General features: G+C 61.2%; 1 protein-coding gene across 1 annotated transcript in view; it reads right to left on the reverse strand.

The window, feature by feature from the left end:
- NDUFS2 (NADH:ubiquinone oxidoreductase core subunit S2) overlaps window positions 1-24,705 on the reverse strand; it is an 83,046-nt gene that overhangs the window by 36,595 nt on the left and 21,746 nt on the right. The window contains exons 4-7 of the mRNA XM_032981408.2: window positions 23,357-23,477; window positions 6,429-6,541; window positions 3,259-3,333; window positions 2,082-2,159 (exon numbers count right to left, since the gene is read on the reverse strand). Of these exons, the coding sequence (XP_032837299.1) occupies window positions 2,082-2,159; window positions 3,259-3,333; window positions 6,429-6,541; window positions 23,357-23,477 (387 nt within the window). The remainder of the gene's footprint in view (window positions 1-2,081; window positions 2,160-3,258; window positions 3,334-6,428; window positions 6,542-23,356; window positions 23,478-24,705) is intronic.

The following is a 24,705-nucleotide window of genomic DNA, read 5'->3' on the forward strand; positions in this document are numbered from 1 at the left end:
CACAACCAGTCAACCACTCACAACCAGTCAACCACTCACAACCAGTCAACCACTCACAACCAGTCAACCACTCACAACCACTCACAACCACTCACAACCAGTCAACCACTCACAACCAGTCAACCAGTCAACCACTCACAACCAGTCAACCACTCACAACCAGTCAACCACTCACAACCAGTCAACCACTCACAACCAGTCACAACCAGTCACAACCACTCACAACCAGTCACAACCAGTCACAACCAGTCAACCACTCACAACCAGTCAACCACTCACAACCACTCACAACCAGTCAACCACTCACAACCACTCACAACCAGTCAACCACTCACAACCACTCACAACCAGTCAACCACTCACAACCACTCACAACCAGTCAACCACTCACAACCAGTCAACCACTCACAACCAGTCAACCACTCACAACCAGTCAACCACTCACAACCAGTCAACCACTCACAACCAGTCAACCACTCACAACCACTCACAACCAGTCAACCACTCACAACCAGTCAACCACTCACAACCAGTCAACCACTCACAACCACTCACAACCACTCACAACCACTCACAACCAGTCAACCACTCACAACCACTCACAACCAGTCAACCACTCACAACCAGTCAACCACTCACAACCACTCACAACCACTCACAACCAGTCAACCAGTCAACCACTCACAACCAGTCAACCACTCACAACCAGTCAACCACTCACAACCAGTCAACCACTCACAACCACTCACAACCAGTCAACCACTCACAACCAGTCAACCAGTCACAACCAGTCAACCACTCACAACCACTCACAACCAGTCAACCACTCACAACCAGTCAACCACTCACAACCAGTCAACCACTCACAACCACTCACAACCAGTCAACCACTCACAACCACTCACAACCAGTCAACCACTCACAACCAATCACAACCACTCACAACCAGTCAACCACTCACAACCAGTCAACCACTCACAACCACTCACAACCAGTCAACCACTCACAACCAGTCAACCACTCACAACCAGTCAACCAGTCACAACCACTCACAACCAGTCAACCACTCACAACCAGTCAACCACTCACAACCAGTCAACCAGTCAACCAATCACAACCAGTCAACCACTCACAACCAGTCAACCACTCACAACCAGTCAACCACTCACAACCACTCACAACCAGTCAACCACTCACAACCAGTCAACCACTCACAACCAGTCAACCACTCACAACCACTCACAACCAGTCACAACCACTCACAACCAGTCAACCACTCACAACCAGTCACAACCAGTCACAACCACTCACAACCAGTCAACCAGTCAACCAATCACAACCAGTCAACCACTCACAACCACTCACAACCAGTCAACCACTCACAACCAGTCAACCACACACAACAAGGAGGTGGTGGTGGTGAGGTGGTGGTGGTGAGGAGGTGATGGTGGTGGTGAGGAGGTGGTGGTGAGGGGATGATGGTGGTGGTGAGGAGGTGATGGTGGTGGTGAGGAGGGGATGGTGGTGGTGAGGAGGTGGTGGTGAGGAGGTGGTGGTGAGGAGATGATGGTGGTGGTGAGGAGGTGATGGTGGTGGTGAGGAGGGGATGGTGGTGGTGAGGAGGTGATGGTGGTGGTGAGGAGGTGGTGGTGAGGTGGTGGTGAGGTGGTGGTGAGGAGGTGGTGGTGAGGAGGTGATGGTGGTAGGTTGGTGGTGGTGAGGAGGTGGTGGTGAGGAGGTGATGGTGGTGGTGAGGAGGTGATGGTGGTGGTGAGGAGGTGGTGGTGAGGAGGTAAAGGTGGTGAGGAGCTGGTGGTGAGGAGGTGGTGGTGAGGAGGTGATGATGGTGAGGAGCTGGTGGTGAGGAGGTGGTGGTGAGGAGGTGATGGTGGTGAGGAGGTGATGGTGGTGAGGAGGTAAAGGTGGTGAGGAGCTGGTGGTGAGGAGGTGATGGTGGTAGGTTGGTGGTGGTGAGGAGGTGGTGGTGAGGAGGTGATGGTGGTGAGGGGGTGATGGTGGTGAGGAGGTGGTGGTGGTGAGGAGGTAAAGGTGGTGAGGAGCTGGTGGTGAGGAGGTGTCACCTCTTCCAGCTCGTCGATACGAATGGAGAAGTTCTTTATGAACTCGTAGATGTCATCCATGAGACCCAGGGGCATGTCCTGCAGCAGCAGCATCATCAGTATCATCATCATCATGAACATCATCATGAACATCATCAGTAGCATCATCATCAGCATCATCATCAGCATCATCATCATGAGCATCATCATCATCAGTATCATCAGTATCATCAGTATCATGAGCATCATCATGAGCATCATCATCAGCATCATCATCATCAGCATCATCATCATCAGCATCATCATGAGCATCAGTATCATCAGTATCATCAGCATCATGAGCATCATCATGAGCATCATCATGAGCATCATCATGAGCATCATCATCAGCATCATCATCAGCATCATCATGAGCATCACCATCATCAGTATCATCAGTATCATCATCATCATGAGCATCATCATCAGCATCATCATGAGCATCACCATCATCAGTATCATCAGTATCATCATCATCATGAGCATCATCATGAGCATCATCATCAGCATCATCATCAGCATCATCATGAGCATCATCATCAGCATCACCATCATCAGTATCATCATCATCATGAGCATCATCAGCATCATCATGAGCATCATCAGCATCACCATCATCATCAGCAGCAGCATCATCAGTATCATCATCATCATGAGCATCATCATGAGCATCATCATCATCAGCAGCATCATCATCAGCATCACCATCATCATCAGCAGCAGCATCATTATCATCATCAGCATCACCATAATCATCAACAGCAGCAGCATCATCATCATCAGCAGCAGCATCATCATCATCAGCAGCATCATCATCATAATCATCATCAGCAGCATCATCATAATTATCATCATCAGCAGCATCATCATAATCATCATCATCAGCATAATCATCATCATGAGCATCATCATCATCAGAAGGAGGAGGAGGTGGAGGATGAGGAGGGGGAGGAGGGGGAGGAGGTGGAGGAGCAGGGGGAGGAGGAGGAGGTGGAGGAGGAGGAAGGGGAGGAGGGGGAGGAAGAGGAGGAGGGGGAGGAGGTGGAGGAGGGAGGAGGAGGTGGAGGAGGAGGTGGTGGTGGAGGAGGAGGTGGAGGAGGAGGTGGAGGAGGTGGAGGAGGAGGTGGAGGAGGAGGTGTGGAGGAGGTGAATCAGTCACCTGGTGGACACCTCCGGGTCTGATGTAGGCTGCGTGCATTCTGGCTCCGGAAACTCGCTCATAAAACTCAAACATCTAGAGACACAGAGACAGTCACAGAGACACAGAGACAAAGAGAGAGTCAGAGACACAGAGAGAGACGGTTACAGAGACACAGAGACAGAGAGAGACATAGTTAGAGACAGACAGAGTTAGAGAGAGACAGAGACACAGAGGGACAGAGTTAGAGAGAGACAGAGACACAGAGACAGTCACAGAGACACAGAGACAGAGAGAGAGTCAGACAGACAGAGAGAGACAGAGAGAGACATAGTTAGAGAGAGACAGAGACAGAGAGAGACAGAGAGAGACAGAGTTAGAGAGAGACAGAGTCACAGAGACAGTCACAGAGACACAGAGACAAAGAGAGTCAGAGACACAGAGAGAGACAGAGAGAGACATAGTTAGAGAGAGACAGAGACAGAGAGAGACATAGTTAGAGAGAGACAGAGACAGAGAGAGACAGAGTTAGAGAGAGACAGAGACACAGAGAGACAGAGTTAGAGAGAGACAGAGACACAGAGACAGTCACAGAGACAGTTACAGAGACACAGAGACAAAGAGAGTCAGAGACACAGAGAGAGACAGAGTTAGAGAGAGAAAGAGACACAGAGACAGTCACAGAGAGACAGAGAGACACAGAGAGAGACAGAGTTACAGAGAGACAGACAGTCACAGAGACACAGAGAGAGACAGAGACACAGAGACACAGAGAGACACAGAGAGAGACAGAGAGAGACAGAGAGAGACAGAGAGAGACACAGAGACACAGAGAGAGACAGAGAGACAGAGTTAGAGAGACACAGAGACACAGACAGTCACAGAGACACAGAGAGAGACAGAGACACAGAGACACAGAGATACAGTCACAGAAAGACAGAGAGAGACAGAGTTAGAGAGAGACAGAGACACAGAGAGACAGTTACAGAGAGACAGAGTTACAGAGACAGAGAGACACAGAGTTAGAGAGAGACAGAGAGACAGTCACAGAGAGAGATAGAGACACAGAGACACAGAGAGACAGAGAGACAGAGTTAGAGAGAGACAGAGACACAGTGAGACAGAGACACAGAGAGATACACACGGGGTGAGTCACAGTGACAGTCACAGAGACACAGAGATAGACAGAGAGAGACAGAGTTAGAGAGAGACAGAGACACAGTTACAGAGAGACAGCGTTACAGAGACAGAGAGACAGTCACAGAGAGAGACAGAGAGAGACAGAGTTAGAGAGAGACAGAGACACAGTTACAGAGAGACAGCGTTACAGAGACAGAGAGACAGTCACAGAGAGAGACAGAGAGAGACAGAGTTAGAGAGAGACAGAGACAGTCACAGAGAGACACAGACGGGGTGAGACACGGAGACAGTCACAGAGACACAGAGACAGACACAGAGAGAGACAGAGTTAGAGAGAGACAGAGAGAGACAGTCACAGAGAGACAGTTACAGAGAGACACGGAGACAGTCACAGAGAGACACAGAGACACAGAGAGAGACAGAGTTAGAGAGAGACAGAGACACAGAGACACACAGAGACAGACAGAGTTAGAGAGAGACAGAGACAGTCACAGAGAGACACAGACGGGATGAGACACGGAGACAGTCACAGAGCAACACAGAGACAGTCACAGACACAGAGAGAGACAGAGAGAGACAGAGACACAGAGCGATACACAGAGAGAGACAGAGTTAGAGAGACACAGAGAGACAGAGACACAGAGAAACACACACGGGGTGAGACACAGAGACAGTCACAGAGACAGTCACAGAGACAGTCACAGAGACACAGAGAGACACGGAGACAGTCACAGAGAGACACAGAGACAGTCACAGAGAGACAGAGAGACACAGAGAGAGACAGAGAGACACAGAGAGATACACACGGGGTGAGACACGGAGACACGTATCGGTTGTGGCTGTACATCATCATCGTCGTCGTCACGGTGACCGTACATCATCATCGTCGTCGTCACGGTGACCGTACATCATCATCGTCACGGTGACCATACATCATCATAGTCGTCGTCACGGTGACTGTACGTCATCGTCACGGTGACCGTACATCATCATCGTCATGGTGACCGTACATCATCATCGTCGTCATGGTGACCGTACATCATCATCGTCGTCGCCACGGTGACTGTACGTCGTCGTCACGGTGACCGTACATCATCATCGTCGTCGTCACGGTGACCATACATCATCATCGTCGTCGTCACGGTGACCATACATCATCATCGTCATCGCCACGGTGACCGTACATCATCATCGTCGTCGTCACGGTGACCATACATCATCATCGTCGTCGCCACGGTGACTGTACGTCGTCGTCACGGTGACCGTACATCATCATCGTCGTCGTCACGGTGACCGTACACCATCATCGTCGTCGTCACGGTGACCGTACATCATCATCGTCGTCGTCACGGTGACCGTACATCATCATCGTCGTCGCCACGGTGACCGTACATCATCATCGTCACGGTGACCGTACATCATCGTCGTCACGGTGACCGTACATCATCATCGTTGTCGTCACGGTGACCGTACATCATCATCGTCGTCGCCACGGTGACTGTACGTCGTCGTCACGGTGACCGTACATCATCGTCGTCGTCATGGTGACCATACATCATCGTCATGGTGACCGTACATCATCGTCACGGTGACCGTACATCATCGTCACGGTGACCGTACACCATCATCGTCGTCACGGTGACCGTACATCATCATCGTCGTTGTCACGGTGACCATAAATCATCGCCGTCGCCACGGTGACCGTACATCATCACCGTCGTCGTCACGGTGACCGTACACCATCATTGTCGTCACGGTGACCGTACATCATCATCGTCGTCATCACGGTGACTGTACGTCGTCGTCACGGTGACCGTACATCATCATCGTCGTCGTCACGGTGACCGAACATCATCATCGTCACGGTGACCGTACATCATCATCGTCACGGTGACCATACATCATCATCGTCGTTGTCACGGTGACCGTACACCATCATCGTCGTTGTCACGGTGACCATACATCGTCGTCGTCACGGTGACCGTACACCATCACCGTCGTCGTCACGGTGACCGTGTCCGCCCCCCCCCCCACCGCCCGACCCCCGTCACCTTCTCGCGCTCCTCGAACATCCAGAAGAAGGGGGTGAGGGCACCCACGTCCAGTGCGTGGGTGGTGAGCGCCATCACGTGGTTCGCCACACGTGTCATCTCGGCAAACAGCACTGCGGGGGACCAGGGGGATCAGGGGGGGATCAGGGGGGTACCAGGGGGGATCAGGGGGGGATCAGGGGGTACCAGGGGGTACCAGGGGGACCAGGGGGGGATCAGGGGGGTACCAGGGGGGATCAGGGGGATCAGGGGGGTCAGGGGGACCAGGGGGGTACCAGGGGGGGCCATGGGGGACCAGGGGGATCAGGGGGTACAAGGGGGTACCAGGGGGGTACCAGGGGGGTACCAGGGGGGATCAGGGGGATCAGGGGGGTCAGGGGGACCAGGGGGGTACCAGGGGGGGCCATGGGGGACCAGGGGGATCAGGGGGTACCAGGGGGACCAGGGGGATCAGGGGGGTAACCAGGGGGGTACCAGAGGGGTACCAGGGGGACCAGGGGGATCAGGGGGGTAACCAGGGGGGTACCAGAGGGGTACCAGGGGGACCAGGGGGGTACCAGGGGGGTACCAGGGGGTACCAGGGGGGTACCAGGAGGACCAGGGGGGTACCAGGGGGGGACCAGGGGGGGACCAGGGGGATCAGGGGGTACCAGGGGGACCAGGGGGGTACCAGGGGGGTACCAGGGGGGTACCAGGGGGGTACCAGGGGGGTACCAGGGGGGTACCAGGGGGTACCAGGGGGGTACCAGGGGGTGCCAGGGGGGGACCAGGGGGGTACCAGGGGGGACCAGGGGGTACCAGGGGGGTACCAGGGGGGTACCAGGGGGGTACCAGGGGGGTACCAGGGGGGGACCAGGGGGTACCAGGGGGATCAGGGGGACCAGGGGTACCAGGGGGGACCAGGGGGGTACCAGGGGAGGATCAGGGGGGTACCAGGGGGGTACCAGGGGTACCAGGGGGTACCAGGGGGGTACCAGGGGGGTACCAGGGGGGTACCAGGGGGTACCAGGGGGGTACCAGGGGGGTACCAGGGGGTACCAGGGGGGTACCAGGGGGTACCAGGGGGGTACCAGGGGGGTACCAGGGGGTACCAGGGGGGTACCAGGGGGTGCCAGGGGGGGACCAGGGGGGTACCAGGGGGGACCAGGGGGTACCAGGGGAGTACCAGGGGGTACCAGGGGGGTACCAGGGGGTGCCAGGGGGGGACCAGGGGGGTACCAGGGGGGACCAGGGGGTACCAGGGGGTACCAGGGGGGACCAGAGGGGTACCAGGGGGTACCAGGGGGGACCAGAGGGGTACCAGGGGGTACCAGGGGGGACCAGAGGGGTACGTGGTTAGCAGTCATCTCGGCAAACAGCACTGCGGGGGTACATGCTACACGCTACACGTTACATGCTACATGTTACACGCTAGGTGCTACGTGCTACACTAGGTGCTACACGCAACACGCTACGCGCTGGGTGCTAGGTGCTAGGCGCTGGGCGCTGGGTGCTAGGTGCAGGGCGCTGGGTGCTAGGTGCTAGGCGCTAGGTGCTAGGTGCTGGGTGCTAGGTGCTGGGTGCTAAGTGCTAGGTGCTAAGTGCTAGGTGCTGGGTGCTAGGTGCAGGGCGCTCGGTGCTAGGTGCTAGGCGCTGGGTGCTAGGTGCTAGGTGCTGGGTGCTAGGTGCTGGGTGCTAGGCGCTAGGCGCTGGGTGCTGGGTGCTAGGTGCTGGGTGCTAGGTGCTGGGTGCTAGGCGCTAGGCGCTAGGCGCTGGGTGCTAGGTGCTGGGTGCTAGGTGCTGGGTGCTAGGTGCTGGGTGCTAGGTGCTGGGTGCTGGGTGCTAGGCGCTAGGCGCTAGGCGCTGGGCGCTAGGTGCTAGGTGCTGGGTGCTAGGTGCTAGGCGCTAGGTGCTAGGTGCTGGGTGCTAGGTGCTGGGTGCTGGGTGCTGGGTGCTAGGTGCTGGGTGCTAGGTGCTGGGTGCTAGGTGCTGGGTGCTAGGTGCTAGGTGCTGGGTGCTAGGTGCTGGGTGCTAGGTGCTGGGTGCTAGGTGCTGGGTGCTAGGTGCTAGGTGCTGGGTGCTAGGTGCTGGGTGCTAGGTGCTAGGTGCTGGGTGCTGGGTGCTAGGTGCTGGGTGCTAGGTGCTAGGTGCTGGGTGCTAGGTGCTGGGTGCTAGGTGCTGGGTGCTAGGTGCTAGGTGCTGGGTGCTAGGTGCTAGGTGCAGGGTGCTGGGTGCTAGGTGCTAGGTGCAGGGTGCTAGGTGCTAGGTGCTAGGTGCTGGGTGCTGGGTGCTAGGTGCTAGGTGCAGGGTGCTGGGTGCTAGGTGCTAGGTGCAGGGTGCTGGGTGCTAGGTGCTGGGTGCTAGGTGCTAGGTGCTGGGTGCTAGGTGCTAGGTGCAGGGTGCTGGGTGCTAGGTGCTAGGTGCAGGGTGCTAGGTGCTAGGTGCTGGGTGCTGGGTGCTAGGTGCTAGGTGCAGGGTGCTGGGTGCTAGGTGCTAGGTGCAGGGTGCTGGGTGCTAGGTGCTGGGTGCTGGGTGCTAGGTGCAGGGCGCTGGGTGCTAGGTGCTAGGCGCTAGGTGCTAGGTGCTGGGTGCTAGGTGCTGGGTGCTAAGTGCTAAGTGCTAGGTGCTAAGTGCTAGGTGCTGGGTGCTAGGTGCAGGGCGCTGGGTGCTAGGTGCTAGGCGCTGGGTGCTAGGTGCTAGGTGCTGGGTGCTAGGTGCTAGGTGCTAGGTGCTGGGTGCTAAGTGCTAAGTGCTAGGTGCTAAGTGCTAGGTGCTGGGTGCTAGGTGCAGGGCGCTGGGTGCTAGGTGCTAGGCGCTGGGTGCTAGGTGCTAGGTGCTGGGTGCTAGGTGCTGGGTGCTAGGCGCTAGGCGCTAGGTGCTGGGCGCTAGGTGCTAGGTGCTGGGTGCTAGGTGCTGGGCGCTAGGTGCTAGGTGCTGGGTGCTGGGTGCTAGGTGCTGGGTGCTAGGCGCTAGGCGCTAGGTGCTGGGCGCTAGGTGCTAGGTGCTGGGTGCTGGGTGCTAGGTGCTGGGTGCTAGGTGCTGGGCGCTAGGTGCTAGGTGCTGGGTGCTAGGTGCTGGGTGCTAGGTGCTAGGTGCTGGGTGCTAGGTGCTGGGTGCTAGGTGCTGGGTGCTAGGCGCTGGGTGCTAGGTGCTGGGTGCTAGGTGCTGGGTGCTAGGTGCTGGGTGCTAGGTGCTGGGTGCTAGGTGCTGGGTGCTGGGTGCTAGGCGCTAGGCGCTAGGCGCTGGGCGCTAGGTGCTAGGTGCTGGGTGCTAGGTGCTAGGTGCTAGGCGCTAGGTGCTAGGTGCTGGGTGCTAGGTGCTGGGTGCTAGGTGCTAGGTGCTGGGTGCTAGGTGCTGGGTGCTAGGTGCTGGGTGCTGGGTGCTAGGTGCTAGGTGCTGGGTGCTAGGTGCTGGGTGCTGGGTGCTGGGTGCTAGGTGCTGGGTGCTAGGTGCTAGGTGCTGGGTGCTAGGTGCTAGGTGCAGGGTGCTGGGTGCTAGGTGCTGGGTGCTAGGCGCTAGGTGCTGGGTGCTGGGTGCTAGGTGCTGGGTGCTAGGCGCTAGGTGCTAGGTGCTGGGTGCTAGGTGCTAGGTGCTGGGTGCTAGGTGCTGGGTGCTGGGTGCTGGGTGCTAGGTGCTAAGTGCTAGGTGCTAGGTGCTGGGTGCTGGGTGCTGGGTGCTAGGTGCTAAGTGCTAAGTGCTAGGTGCTAAGTGCTAGGTGCTAGGCGCTAGGTGCTAGGTGCTGGGTGCTAGGTGCTAGGTGCTGGGCGCTAGGCGCTAGGCGCTAGGTGCTAGGTGCTGGGTGCTAGGTGCTAGGTGCTGGGTGCTAGGTGCTGGGTGCTGGGTGCTAGGTGCTAAGTGCTAGGTGCTAGGTGCTAGGTGCTGGGTGCTAGGTGCTGGGTGCTAGGCGCTAGGCGCTAGGTGCTAGGTGCTGGGTGCTAGGTGCTAGGTGCTGGGTGCTAGGTGCTACACGCTGGGTGCTAGGTGCTAGGTGCTGAGTGCTAGGTGCTGGGTGCTAGGCGCTAGGCGCTAGGTGCTGGGTGCTAGGTGCTGGGTGCTAGGTGCTGGGTGCTGGGTGCTAGGTGCTGGGTGCTAGGTGCTAGGTGCTGGGTGCTAGGTGCTGGGTGCTGGGTGCTAGGTGCTAAGTGCTAGGTGCTAGGTGCTGGGTGCTAGGTGCTGGGTGCTGGGTGCTGGGTGCTAGGTGCTAGGTGCTGGGTGTTAGGCGCTAGGTGCTAGGTGCTAGGTGCTGGGTGCTAGGTGCTGGGTGTTAGGCGCTAGGCGCTAGGCGCTAGGTGCTGGGTGCTAGGTGCTAGGTGCTGGGTGCTGGGTGCTGGGTGCTGGGTGCTAGGTGCTAAGTGCTAGGTGCTAGGTGCTAGGTGCTGGGTGCTAGGTGCTGGGTGCTAGGCGCTAGGCGCTAGGTGCTGGGTGCTAGGTGCTGGGTGCTGGGTGCTGGGTGCTAGGTGCTAAGTGCTAGGTGCTGGGTGCTAGGTGCTGGGTGCTAGGTGCTAGGTGCTGGGTGCTAGGTGCTAGGTGCTGGGTGCTAGGTGCTGGGTGCTAGGTGCTAGGTGCTAAGTGCTAGGTGCTAGGTGCTAGGTGCTGGGTGCTAGGTGCTAGGTGCTGGGTGCTGGGTGCTAGGTGCTGGGTGCTAGGTGCTAGGTGCTGGGTGCTAGGTGCTGGGTGCTGGGTGCTAGGTGCTAAGTGCTAGGTGCTAGGTGCTGGGTGCTAGGTGCTGGGTGCTAGGCGCTAGGCGCTAGGTGCTAGGTGCTGGGTGCTAGGTGCTAGGTGCTGGGTGCTAGGTGCTGGGTGCTAGGTGTTACACGCTGGGTGCTAGGTGCTAGGTGCTGGGTGCTGGGTGCTAGGTGCTGGGTGCTAGGCGCTAGGTGCTAGGTGCTGGGTGCTAGGTGCTAGGTGCTGGGTGCTGGGTGCTAGGTGCTGGGTGCTGGGTGCTAGGTGCTAGGTGCTAAGTGCTAGGTGCTAGGTGCTGGGTGCTAGGTGCTAGGCGCTAGGCGCTAGGTGCTGGGTGCTAGGTGCTGGGTGCTGGGTGCTAGGTGCTGGGTGCTAGGTGCTAGGTGCTAGGTGCTGGGTGCTAGGTGCTGGGTGCTGAGTGCTAGGTGCTAAGTGCTAGGTGCTAGGTGCTGGGTGCTAGGCGCTAGGCGCTGGGTGCTAGGTGCTGGGTGCTGGGTACTAGGTGCTAGGTGCTAGGTGCTGGGTGCTAGGTGCTAGGTGCTAGGTGCTGGGTGCTAGGTGCTAGGTGCTAGGTGCTGGGTGCTGGGTGCTAGGTGCTGGGTGCTAGGTGCTGGGTGCTAGGTGCTGGGTGCTAGGTGCTAGGTGCTAGGTGCTGGGTGCTAGGTGCTAGGTGCTGGGTGCTAGGTGCTGGGTGCTAGGTGCTAGGTGCTGGGTGCTAGGTGCTGGGTGCTGGGTGCTGGGTGCTAGGTGCTGGGTGCTGGGTGCTAGGTGCTGGGTGCTAGGTGCTAGGTGCTGGGTGCTGGGTGCTAGGTGCTAGGTGCTGGGTGCTAGGTGCTGGGTGCTAGGTGCTGGGTGCTAGGTGCTAGGTGCTGGGTGCTAGGTGCTGGGTGCTAGGTGCTAGGTGCTGGGTGCTAGGTACTGGGTGCTAGGTGCTGGGTGCTAGGTGCTGGGTGCTAGGCGCTAGGCGCTAGGTGCTGGGTGCTAGGTGCTAGGTGCTGGGTGCTAGGTGCTGGGTGCTAGGTGTTACACGCTGGGTGCTAGGTGCTAGGTGCTGGGTGCTGGGTGCTAGGTGCTGGGTGCTAGGCGCTAGGCGCTAGGTGCTAGGTGCTGGGTGCTAGGTGCTAGGTGCTGGGTGCTAGGTGCTGGGTGCTGGGTGCTAGGTGCTAGGTGCTAAGTGCTAGGTGCTAGGTGCTGGGTGCTAGGTGCTGGGTGCTAGGCGCTAGGCGCTAGGTGCTGGGTGCTGGGTGCTAGGTGCTGGGTGCTAGGTGCTAAGTGCTAGGTGCTAGGTGCTGGGTGCTGGGTGCTAGGTGCTGGGTGCTAGGTGCTGGGTGCTGGGTGCTGGGTGCTAGGTGCTAGGTGCTAAGTGCTAGGTGCTAAGTGCTAGGTGCTGGGTGCTAGGCGCTACGCGCTACGCGCTAGGTGCTAGGTGCTAGGTGCTGGGTGCTAGGTGCTAGGTGCTGGGTGCTAGGTGCTGGGTGCTGGGTGCTGGGTGCTAGGTGCTAGGTGCTAAGTGCTAGGTGCTGGGTGCTAGGCGCTAGGCGCTAGGTGCTAGGCGCTGGGTGCTAGGTGCTGGGTGCTAGGTGCTGGGTGCTGGGTGCTAGGTGCTAGGTGCTGGGTGCTAGGTGCTGGGTGCTGGGTGCTAGGTGCTGGGTGCTAGGTGCTAGGTGCTGGGTGCTAGGTGCTGGGTGCTAGGTGCTGGGTGCTAGGTGCTAGGTGCTGGGTGCTAGGTGCTGGGTGCTACGTGCTGGGTGCTACGTGCTAAGTGCTAGGTGCTAGGTGCTGGGTGCTGGGTGCTAGGTGCTGGGTGTTACACGCTGGGTGCTAGGTGCTAGGTGCTGGGTGCTAGGTGCAGGGTGCTGGGTGCTAGGTGCAGGGTGCTGGGTGCTAGGTGCTAGGTGCTGGGTGCTAGGTGCTGGGTGTTACACGCTGGGTGCTAGGTGCAGGGTGCTGGGTGCTAGGTGCAGGGTGCTGGGTGCTAGGTGCTAGGTGCTGGGTGCTGGGTGCTGGGTACTAGGTGCTGGGTGCTGGGTGCTAGGTGCTAGGTGCTGGGTGCTAGGTGCTGGGTGCTGGGTGCTAGGTGCTGGGTGCTAGGTGCTAGGTGCTGGGTGCTAGGTGCTGGGTGCTAGGTGCTGGGTGCTAGGTGCTAGGTGCTGGGTGCTAGGTGCTGGGTGCTACGTGCTGGGTGCTACGTGCTAAGTGCTAGGTGCTAGGTGCTGGGTGCTGGGTGCTAGGTGCTGGGTGTTACACGCTGGGTGCTAGGTGCTAGGTGCTGGGTGCTAGGTGCAGGGTGCTGGGTGCTAGGTGCAGGGTGCTGGGTGCTAGGTGCTAGGTGCTGGGTGCTAGGTGCTGGGTGTTACACGCTGGGTGCTAGGTGCAGGGTGCTGGGTGCTAGGTGCAGGGTGCTGGGTGCTGGGTGCTGGGTGCTAGGTGCTGGGTGCTAGGTGCTAGGTGCTGGGTGCTAGGTGCTGGGTGTTACACGCTGGGTGCTAGGTGCAGGGTGCTGGGTGCTAGGTGCAGGGTGCTGGGTGCTAGGTGCTAGGTGCTGGGTGCTGGGTGCTGGGTACTAGGTGCTGGGTGCTGGGTGCTAGGTGCTAGGTGCTGGGTGCTAGGTGCTGGGTGCTGGGTGCTAGGTGCTGGGTGCTAGGTGCTAGGTGCTGGGTGCTAGGTGCTGGGTGCTAGGTGCTGGGTGCTAGGTGCTAGGTGCTGGGTGCTAGGTGCTGGGTGCTACGTGCTGGGTGCTACGTGCTAAGTGCTAGGTGCTAGGTGCTGGGTGCTGGGTGCTAGGTGCTGGGTGTTACACGCTGGGTGCTAGGTGCTAGGTGCTGGGTGCTAGGTGCAGGGTGCTGGGTGCTAGGTGCAGGGTGCTGGGTGCTAGGTGCTAGGTGCTGGGTGCTAGGTGCTGGGTGCTAGGTGCTGGGTGTTACACGCTGGGTGCTAGGTGCAGGGTGCTGGGTGCTAGGTGCAGGGTGCTGGGTGCTAGGTGCTAGGTGCTGGGTGCTGGGTGCTGGGTACTAGGTGCTGGGTGCTGGGTGCTAGGTGCTAGGTGCTGGGTGCTAGGTGCTGGGTGCTGGGTGCTAGGTGCTGGGTGCTAGGTGCTAGGTGCTGGGTGCTAGGTGCTGGGTGCTAGGTGCTGGGTGCTAGGTGCTAGGTGCTGGGTGCTAGGTGCTGGGTGCTACGTGCTGGGTGCTACGTGCTAAGTGCTAGGTGCTGGGTGCTGGGTGCTAGGTGCTGGGTGCTAGGTGCTGGGTGCTGGGTGCTGGGTGCTAGGTGCTGGGTGCTAGGTGCTGGGTGCTGGGTGCTAGGTGCTGGGTGCTGGGTGCTAGGTGCTAGGTGCTAGGTGCTGGGTGCTGGGTGCTGGGTGCTGGGTGCTGGGTGCTAGGTGCTGGGTGCTAGGTGCTGGGTGCTGGGTGCTGGGTGCTGGGTGCTGGGTGCTAGGTGCTAGGTGCTGGGTGCTGGGTGCTGGGTGCTGGGTGCTGGGTGCTGGGTGCTGGGTGCTGGGTGCTGGGTGCTGGGTGCTGGGTGCTGGGTGCTAGGTGCTAGGTGCAGGGTGCAGGGTGCTGGGTGCTGGGTGCTGGGTGCTGGGTGCTGGGTGCTGGGTGCTGGGTGCTGGGTGCTGGGTGCTGGGTGCTGGGTGCTGGGTGCTGGGTGCTGGGTGCTGGGTGCTGGGTGCTGGGTGCTGGGTGCTGGGTGCTGGGTGCTGGGTGCTGGGTGCTGGGTGCTGGGTGCTGGGTGCTGGGTGCTGGGTGCTGGGTGCTGGGTGCTGGGTGCTGGGTGCTGGGTGCTGGGTGCTGGGTGCTGGGTGCTGGGTGCTGGGTGCTGGGTGCTAGGTGCTGGGTGCTAGGTGCTAGGTGCTGGGTGCTAGGTGCTGGGTGCTAGGTGCTGGGTGCTAGGTGCTAGGTGCTGGGTGCTAGGTGCTGGGTGCTACGTGCTGGGTGCTACGTGCTAAGTGCTAGGTGCTAGGTGCTGGGTGCTGGGTGCTAGGTGCTGGGTGTTACACGCTGGGTGCTAGGTGCTAGGTGCTGGGTGCTAGGTGCAGGGTGCTGGGTGCTAGGTGCAGGGTGCTGGGTGCTAGGTGCTAGGTGCTGGGTGCTAGGTGCTGGGTGTTACACGCTGGGTGCTAGGTGCAGGGTGCTGGGTGCTAGGTGCAGGGTGCTGGGTGCTAGGTGCTAGGTGCTGGGTGCTGGGTGCTGGGTACTAGGTGCTGGGTGCTGGGTGCTAGGTGCTAGGTGCTGGGTGCTAGGTGCTGGGTGCTGGGTGCTAGGTGCTGGGTGCTAGGTGCTAGGTGCTGGGTGCTAGGTGCTGGGTGCTAGGTGCTGGGTGCTAGGTGCTAGGTGCTGGGTGCTAGGTGCTGGGTGCTACGTGCTGGGTGCTACGTGCTAAGTGCTAGGTGCTAGGTGCTGGGTGCTGGGTGCTAGGTGCTGGGTGTTACACGCTGGGTGCTAGGTGCTAGGTGCTGGGTGCTAGGTGCAGGGTGCTGGGTGCTAGGTGCAGGGTGCTGGGTGCTAGGTGCTAGGTGCTGGGTGCTAGGTGCTGGGTGTTACACGCTGGGTGCTAGGTGCAGGGTGCTGGGTGCTAGGTGCAGGGTGCTGGGTGCTGGGTGCTGGGTGCTAGGTGCTGGGTGCTAGGTGCTAGGTGCTGGGTGCTAGGTGCTGGGTGTTACACGCTGGGTGCTAGGTGCAGGGTGCTGGGTGCTAGGTGCAGGGTGCTGGGTGCTAGGTGCTAGGTGCTGGGTGCTGGGTGCTGGGTACTAGGTGCTGGGTGCTGGGTGCTAGGTGCTAGGTGCTGGGTGCTAGGTGCTGGGTGCTGGGTGCTAGGTGCTGGGTGCTAGGTGCTAGGTGCTGGGTGCTAGGTGCTGGGTGCTAGGTGCTGGGTGCTAGGTGCTAGGTGCTGGGTGCTAGGTGCTGGGTGCTACGTGCTGGGTGCTACGTGCTAAGTGCTAGGTGCTAGGTGCTGGGTGTTACACGCTGGGTGCTAGGTGCTAGGTGCTGGGTGCTAGGTGCAGGGTGCTGGGTGCTAGGTGCTAGGTGCTGGGTGCTAGGTGCTGGGTGCTAGGTGCTGGGTGTTACACGCTGGGTGCTAGGTGCAGGGTGCTGGGTGCTAGGTGCAGGGTGCTGGGTGCTAGGTGCTAGGTGCTGGGTGCTGGGTGCTGGGTACTAGGTGCTGGGTGCTGGGTGCTAGGTGCTAGGTGCTGGGTGCTAGGTGCTGGGTGCTGGGTGCTAGGTGCTGGGTGCTAGGTGCTAGGTGCTGGGTGCTAGGTGCTGGGTGCTAGGTGCTGGGTGCTAGGTGCTGGGTGCTAGGTGCTAGATGCTGGGTGCTAGGTGCTGGGTGCTACGTGCTGGGTGCTACGTGCTAAGTGCTGGGTGCTGGGTGCTGGGTGCTGGGTGCTGGGTGCTGGGTGCTGGGTGCTGGGTGCTGGGTGCTGGGTGCTGGGTGCTGGGTGCTGGGTGCTGGGTGCTGGGTGCTGGGTGCTGGGTGCTGGGTGCTGGGTGCTGGGTGCTGGGTGCTGGGTGCTGGGTGCTGGGTGCTGGGTGCTGGGTGCTGGGTGCTGGGTGCTGGGTGCTGGGTGCTGGGTGCTGGGTGCTGGGTGCTGGGTGCTGGGTGCTGGGTGCTGGGTGCTGGGTGCTGGGTGCTGGGTGCTGGGTGCTGGGTGCTGGGTGCTGGGTGCTGGGTGCTGGGTGCTGGGTGCTGGGTGCTGGGTGCTGGGTGCTGGGTGCTGGGTGCTGGGTGCTGGGTGCTGGGTGCTGGGTGCTGGGTGCTGGGTGCTGGGTGCTGGGTGCTGGGTGCTGGGTGCTGGGTGCTAGGTGCTGGGTGTTACACGCTGGGTGCTAGGTGCTAGGTGCTGGGTGCTAGGTGCAGGGTGCTGGGTGCTAGGTGCAGGGTGCTGGGTGCTAGGTGCTAGGTGCTGGGTGCTAGGTGCTGGGTGTTACACGCTGGGTGCTAGGTGCAGGGTGCTGGGTGCTAGGTGCAGGGTGCTGGGTGCTGGGTGCTGGGTGCTAGGTGCTGGGTGCTAGGTGCTAGGTGCTGGGTGCTAGGTGCTGGGTGTTACACGCTGGGTGCTAGGTGCAGGGTGCTGGGTGCTAGGTGCAGGGTGCTGGGTGCTAGGTGCTAGGTGCTGGGTGCTGGGTGCTGGGTACTAGGTGCTGGGTGCTGGGTGCTAGGTGCTAGGTGCTGGGTGCTAGGTGCTGGGTGCTGGGTGCTAGGTGCTGGGTGCTAGGTGCTAGGTGCTGGGTGCTAGGTGCTGGGTGCTAGGTGCTGGGTGCTAGGTGCTAGGTGCTGGGTGCTAGGTGCTGGGTGCTACGTGCTGGGTGCTACGTGCTAAGTGCTAGGTGCTAGGTGCTGGGTGCTGGGTGCTAGGTGCTGGGTGTTACACGCTGGGTGCTAGGTGCTAGGTGCTGGGTGCTAGGTGCAGGGTGCTGGGTGCTAGGTGCAGGGTGCTGGGTGCTAGGTGCTAGGTGCTGGGTGCTAGGTGCTGGGTGCTAGGTGCTGGGTGTTACACGCTGGGTGCTAGGTGCAGGGTGCTGGGTGCTAGGTGCAGGGTGCTGGGTGCTAGGTGCTAGGTGCTGGGTGCTGGGTGCTGGGTACTAGGTGCTGGGTGCTGGGTGCTAGGTGCTAGGTGCTGGGTGCTAGGTGCTGGGTGCTGGGTGCTAGGTGCTGGGTGCTAGGTGCTAGGTGCTGGGTGCTAGGTGCTGGGTGCTAGGTGCTGGGTGCTAGGTGCTAGGTGCTGGGTGCTAGGTGCTGGGTGCTACGTGCTGGGTGCTACGTGCTAAGTGCTAGGTGCTGGGTGCTGGGTGCTAGGTGCTGGGTGCTAGGTGCTGGGTGCTGGGTGCTGGGTGCTGGGTGCTAGGTGCTGGGTGCTAGGTGCTGGGTGCTGGGTGCTAGGTGCTGGGTGCTGGGTGCTAGGTGCTAGGTGCTAGGTGCTAGGTGCTGGGTGCTGGGTGCTGGGTGCTGGGTGCTAGGTGCTGGGTGCTGGGTGCTGGGTGCTGGGTGCTGGGTGCTGGGTGCTGGGTGCTAGGTGCTAGGTGCTGGGTGCTGGGTGCTGGGTGCTGGGTGCTGGGTGCTGGGTGCTGGGTGCTAGGTGCTGGGTGCTGGGTGCTGGGTGCTGGGTGCTAGGTGCTAGGTGCAGGGTGCTGGGTGCTGGGTGCTGGGTGCTGGGTGCTGGGTGCTGGGTGCTGGGTGCTGGGTGCTGGGTGCTGGGTGCTGGGTGCTGGGTGCTGGGTGCTGGGTGCTGGGTGCTGGGTGCTGGGTGCTGGGTGCTGGGTGCTGGGTGCTGGGTGCTGGGTGCTGGGTGCTGGGTGCTGGGTGCTGGGTGCTGGGTGCTGGGTGCTGGGTGCTGGGTGCTAGGTGCTGGGTGCTAGGTGCTAGGTGCTGGGTGCTAGGTGCTGGGTGCTAGGTGCTGGGTGCTAGGTGCTAGGTGCTGGGTGCTAGGTGCTGGGTGCTACGTGCTGGGTGCTACGTGCTAAGTGCTAGGTGCTAGGTGCTGGGTGCTGGGTGCTAGGTGCTGGGTGTTACACGCTGGGTGCTAGGTGCTAGGTGCTGGGTGCTAGGTGCAGGGTGCTGGGTGCTAGGTGCAGGGTGCTGGGTGCTAGGTGCTAGGTGCTGGGTGCTAGGTGCTGGGTGTTACACGCTGGGTGCTAGGTGCAGGGTGCTGGGTGCTAGGTGCAGGGTGCTGGGTGCTAGGTGCTAGGTGCTGGGTGCTGGGTGCTGGGTACTAGGTGCTGGGTGCTGGGTGCTAGGTGCTAGGTGCTGGGTGCTAGGTGCTGGGTGCTGGGTGCTAGGTGCTGGGTGCTAGGTGCTAGGTGCTGGGTGCTAGGTGCTGGGTGCTAGGTGCTGGGTGCTAGGTGCTAGGTGCTGGGTGCTAGGTGCTGGGTGCTACGTGCTGGGTGCTACGTGCTAAGTGCTAGGTGCTAGGTGCTGGGTGCTGGGTGCTAGGTGCTGGGTGTTACACGCTGGGTGCTAGGTGCTAGGTGCTGGGTGCTAGGTGCAGGGTGCTGGGTGCTAGGTGCAGGGTGCTGGGTGCTAGGTGCTAGGTGCTGGGTGCTAGGTGCTGGGTGTTACACGCTGGGTGCTAGGTGCAGGGTGCTGGGTGCTAGGTGCAGGGTGCTGGGTGCTGGGTGCTGGGTGCTAGGTGCTGGGTGCTAGGTGCTAGGTGCTGGGTGCTAGGTGCTGGGTGTTACACGCTGGGTGCTAGGTGCAGGGTGCTGGGTGCTAGGTGCAGGGTGCTGGGTGCTAGGTGCTAGGTGCTGGGTGCTGGGTGCTGGGTACTAGGTGCTGGGTGCTGGGTGCTAGGTGCTAGGTGCTGGGTGCTAGGTGCTGGGTGCTGGGTGCTAGGTGCTGGGTGCTAGGTGCTAGGTGCTGGGTGCTAGGTGCTGGGTGCTAGGTGCTGGGTGCTAGGTGCTAGGTGCTGGGTGCTAGGTGCTGGGTGCTACGTGCTGGGTGCTACGTGCTAAGTGCTAGGTGCTAGGTGCTGGGTGTTACACGCTGGGTGCTAGGTGCTAGGTGCTGGGTGCTAGGTGCAGGGTGCTGGGTGCTAGGTGCTAGGTGCTGGGTGCTAGGTGCTGGGTGCTAGGTGCTGGGTGTTACACGCTGGGTGCTAGGTGCAGGGTGCTGGGTGCTAGGTGCAGGGTGCTGGGTGCTAGGTGCTAGGTGCTGGGTGCTGGGTGCTGGGTACTAGGTGCTGGGTGCTGGGTGCTAGGTGCTAGGTGCTGGGTGCTAGGTGCTGGGTGCTGGGTGCTAGGTGCTGGGTGCTAGGTGCTGGGTGCTGGGTGCTAGGTGCTGGGTGCTAGGTGCTAGGTGCTGGGTGCTAGGTGCTGGGTGCTAGGTGCTGGGTGCTAGGTGCTGGGTGCTAGGTGCTGGGTGCTAGGTGCTAGGTGCTGGGTGCTAGGTGCTGGGTGCTACGTGCTGGGTGCTACGTGCTAAGTGCTGGGTGCTGGGTGCTGGGTGCTGGGTGCTGGGTGCTGGGTGCTGGGTGCTGGGTGCTGGGTGCTGGGTGCTGGGTGCTGGGTGCTGGGTGCTGGGTGCTGGGTGCTGGGTGCTGGGTGCTGGGTGCTGGGTGCTGGGTGCTGGGTGCTGGGTGCTGGGTGCTGGGTGCTGGGTGCTGGGTGCTGGGTGCTGGGTGCTGGGTGCTGGGTGCTGGGTGCTGGGTGCTGGGTGCTGGGTGCTGGGTGCTGGGTGCTGGGTGCTGGGTGCTGGGTGCTGGGTGCTGGGTGCTGGGTGCTGGGTGCTGGGTGCTGGGTGCTGGGTGCTGGGTGCTGGGTGCTGGGTGCTGGGTGCTGGGTGCTGGGTGCTGGGTGCTGGGTGCTGGGTGCTGGGTGCTGGGTGCTGGGTGCTGGGTGCTGGGTGCTGGGTGCTGGGTGCTGGGTGCTGGGTGCTGGGTGCTGGGTGCTGGGTGCTGGGTGCTGGGTGCTGGGTGCTGGGTGCTGGGTGCTGGGTGCTGGGTGCTGGGTGCTGGGTGCTGGGTGCTGGGTGCTGGGTGCTGGGTGCTGGGTGCTGGGTGCTAGGTGCTAGGTGCTAGGTGCTAGGTGCTAGGTGCTAGGTGCTAGGTGCTAGGTGCTAGGTGCTAGGTGCTAGGTGCTAGGTGCTAGGTGCTAGGTGCTAGGTGCTAGGTGCTAGGTGCTAGGTGCTAGGTGCTGGGTGCTGGGTGCTGGGTGCTGGGTGCTGGGTGCTGGGTGCTGGGTGCTGGGTGCTGGGTGCTGGGTGCTGGGTGCTGGGTGCTGGGTGCTGGGTGCTGGGTGCTGGGTGCTGGGTGCTGGGTGCTGGGTGCTGGGTGCTGGGTGCTGGGTGCTGGGTGCTGGGTGCTGGGTGCTGGGTGCTGGGTGCTGGGTGCTGGGTGCTGGGTGCTGGGTGCTGGGTGCTGGGTGCTGGGTGCTGGGTGCTGGGTGCTGGGTGCTGGGTGCTGGGTGCTGGGTGCTGGGTGCTGGGTGCTGGGTGCTGGGTGCTGGGTGCTGGGTGCTGGGTGCTGGGTGCTGGGTGCTGGGTGCTGGGTGCTGGGTGCTGGGTGCTGGGTGCTGGGTGCTGGGTGCTGGGTGCTGGGTGCTGGGTGCTGGGTGCTGGGTGCTGGGTGCTGGGTGCTGGGTGCTGGGTGCTGGGTGCTGGGTGCTGGGTGCTGGGTGCTGGGTGCTGGGTGCTGGGTGCTGGGTGCTGGGTGCTGGGTGCTGGGTGCTGGGTGCTGGGTGCTGGGTGCTGGGTGCTGGGTGCTGGGTGCTGGGTGCTGGGTGCTGGGTGCTGGGTGCTGGGTGCTGGGTGCTGGGTGCTGGGTGCTGGGTGCTGGGTGCTGGGTGCTGGGTGCTGGGTGCTGGGTGCTGGGTGCTGGGTGCTGGGTGCTGGGTGCTGGGTGCTGGGTGCTGGGTGCTGGGTGCTAGGTGCTGGGTGCTGGGTGCTGGGTGCTGGGTGCTGGGTGCTGGGTGCTGGGTGCTGGGTGCTAGGTGCTGGGTGCTGGGTGCTGGGTGCTGGGTGCTGGGTGCTGGGTGCTAGGTGCTGGGTGCTGGGTGCTAGGTGCTAGGTGCTAGGTGCTGGGTGCTGGGTGCTGGGTGCTAGGTGCTAGGTGCTGGGTGCTGGGTGCTGGGTGCTGGGTGCTGGGTGCTAGGTGCTGGGTGCTGGGTGCTGGGTGCTGGGTGCTGGGTGCTAGGTGCTGGGTGCTGGGTGCTGGGTGCTGGGTGCTAGGTGCTAGGTGCTAGGTGCTGGGTGCTGGGTGCTGGGTGCTAGGTGCTAGGTGCTAGGTGCTGGGTGCTGGGTGCTAGGTGCTAGGTGCTGGGTGCTGGGTGCTAGGTGCTAGGTGCTAGGTGCTGGGTGCTGGGTGCTAGGTGCTGGGTGCTAGGTGCTAGGTGCTGGGTGCTGGGTGCTAGGTGCTGGGTGCTGGGTGCTAGGTGCTAGGTGCTAGGTGCTGGGTGCTGGGTGCTGGGTGCTAGGTGCTGGGTGCTAGGTGCTGGGTGCTGGGTGCTGGGTGCTGGGTGCTAGGTGCTGGGTGCTAGGTGCTAGGTGCTAGGTGCTGGGTGCTAGGTGCTGGGTGCTGGGTGCTGGGTGCTAGGTGCTAGGTGCTGGGTGTTGGGTGCTAGGTGCTGGGTGCTAGGTGCTGGGTGCTGGGTGCTGGGTGCTGGGTGCTAGGTGCTAGGTGCTGGGTGCTAGGTGCTAGGCGCTAGGTGCTAGGTGCTGGGTGCTAGGTGCTAGGTGCTAGGTGCTGGGTGCTAGGTGCTGGGTGCTGGGTGCTGGGTGCTGGGTGCTAGGTGCTAGGTGCTGGGTGCTAGGTGCTAGGCGCTAGGTGCTAGGTGCTGGGTGCTAGGTGCTAGGTGCTAGGTGCTGGGTGCTGGGTGCTGGGTGCTGGGTGCTGGGTGCTAGGTGCTAGGTGCTGGGTGTTGGGTGCTAGGTGCTGGGTGCTAGGTGCTGGGTGCTGGGTGCTGGGTGCTGGGTGCTAGGTGCTAGGTGCTGGGTGCTAGGTGCTGGGTGCTAGGTTCTGGGTGCTGGGTGCTGGGTGCTAGGTGCTGGGTGCTGGGTGCTGGGTGCTGGGTGCTACAGGCTGCTGAGGCCTTCTACCGCCGCTCCCCCCACCCCACCCACACTTCCCCCCACCACCACCACCACCGCCAGACTTCCCCCCCCCACCACCACCACCGCCACCACCAGACTTCCCCCCACCACCACCACCACCACTGCCAGACTTCCCCCCACCACCACCACCACTGCCACACTTCCCCCCACCACCACCACCACCACCGCCACACTTCCCCCCACCACCACCACCGCCACCACCCCACCCACACTTCCCCCCCCAACCACCACCACCACCGCCACACTTCCCCCCACCACCACCACCGCCACCACCACTGCCACACTTCCCCCCCCCACCACCACCACCACCGCCACACTTCCCCCCACCACCACCACCGCCACCGCCACACTTCCCCCCACCACCACCACTGCCACACTTCCCCCCACCACCACCACCACCGCCGCCACCACCAGACTTCCCCCCACCGCCACCACCACCACCACCGCCACACTTCCCCCCACCACCACCACCACCCCACCCACACTTCCCCCCACCACCACCACCACCACCGCCACACTTCCCCCCCCCCACCACCACCACCACCACCGCCACACTTCCCCCCCCCACCACCACCACCACTGCCACACTTCCCCCCACCACCGCCACCACCACTGCCACACTTCCCACCACCACCACCACCACCGCCACCACCACTGCCACACTTCCCCCCACCACCACCACCACCACCGCCACACTTCCCCCCACCACCACCACCGCCACTCACCGCGTATCCACTGAGCACGAGGAGGTGGGCGGATGTTCAGCAGCTTCTCGACGGCCAGCGAGTAGCACTGTTCATTGCACATCATGGAGACGTAGTCCAGGCGGTCAAAGTATGGCAGGGCCTGGGAGAGAGGGGGAGAGAGGGGGAGAGAGAGAGACACAGAGAGAGAGGGTGAGAGAGTGAGAGAGTCACAGAGAGAGAGTGAGAGAGAGACACAGAGAGAGTGAGAGAGAGACACAGGGAGAGAGTGAGAGAGTGGGAGAGAGGGGGAGAGGGGGAGTGTGAGAGAGGGTGAGAGAGAGGGTGAGAGAGAGAGTGAGAGAGGGTGAGGGTGAGAGGGTGAGAGAGAGACACAGAGAGAGAGAGGGTGAGAGATAGAGAGTGAGAGAGAGTGAGAGAGGGTGAGAGGGTGAGAGAGAGACACAGAGAGAGAGAGGGTGAGAGAGAGAGTGAGAGAGGGTGAGGGTGAGAGGGTGAGAGAGAGACACAGAGAGAGAGAGGGTGAGAGAGAGAGTGAGAGAGAGAGGGTGAGGGTGAGAGGGTGAGAGAGAGAGACAGAGAGAGAGAGGGTGAGAGAGAGAGAGAGAGACAGAGAGAGACAGAGAGAGACAGAGACAGAGAGAGACAGAGAGACACAGAGAGAGACAGAGAGACACAGAGAGAGAGACAGAGAGAGAGAGTGTGAGAGAGAGTGAGAGGGTGAGAGAGAGGATGAGAGAGGGAGAGAGGGAGAGAGTGAGAGGGTGAGAGAGAGAGAGAGACAGAGAGAGACAGAGAGACACAGAGAGAGAGACAGAGAGAGACAGAGAGACACAGAGAGAGAGACAGAGAGAGACAGAGAGACACAGAGAGAGAGACAGAGAGAGACAGAGAGACACAGAGAGAGAGACAGAGAGAGACAGAGAGACACAGAGAGAGAGACAGAGAGAGACAGAGAGACACAGAGAGAGAGACAGAGAGAGACAGAGAGACACAGAGAGAGAGACAGAGAGAGACAGAGAGACACAGAGAGAGAGACAGAGAGAGACAGAGAGAGACAGAGAGAGACAGAGAGAGACAGAGAGACACAGAGAGAGAGAGAGTGTGAGAGAGAGTGAGAGGGTGAGAGAGAGGATGAGAGAGGGAGAGAGGGAGAGAGTGAGAGGGTGAGAGAGAGGGTGAGAGAGACACAGAGAGAGAGAGAGCGTGAGAGACAGAGTGAGAGACACACAGAGAGAGCGAGAGACAGAGAGAGCGTGAGAGAGACAGAGAGAGACAGAGAGGGAGACAGAGAGAGAGACAGAGACACAGAGAGAGACAGAGAGAGAGACAGAGAGACAGAGAGAGCGTGAGAGAGACAGAGAGAGACA

This window comes from Petromyzon marinus (assembly GCF_048934315.1).
Source record: "Petromyzon marinus isolate PM22_M1 ecotype Great Lakes invasive population chromosome 80 unlocalized genomic scaffold, UKy_Petmar_22M1.pri1.0 chr80_unloc.1, whole genome shotgun sequence".
In the NCBI taxonomy this organism is placed as follows: domain Eukaryota; kingdom Metazoa; phylum Chordata; class Hyperoartia; order Petromyzontiformes; family Petromyzontidae; genus Petromyzon; species Petromyzon marinus.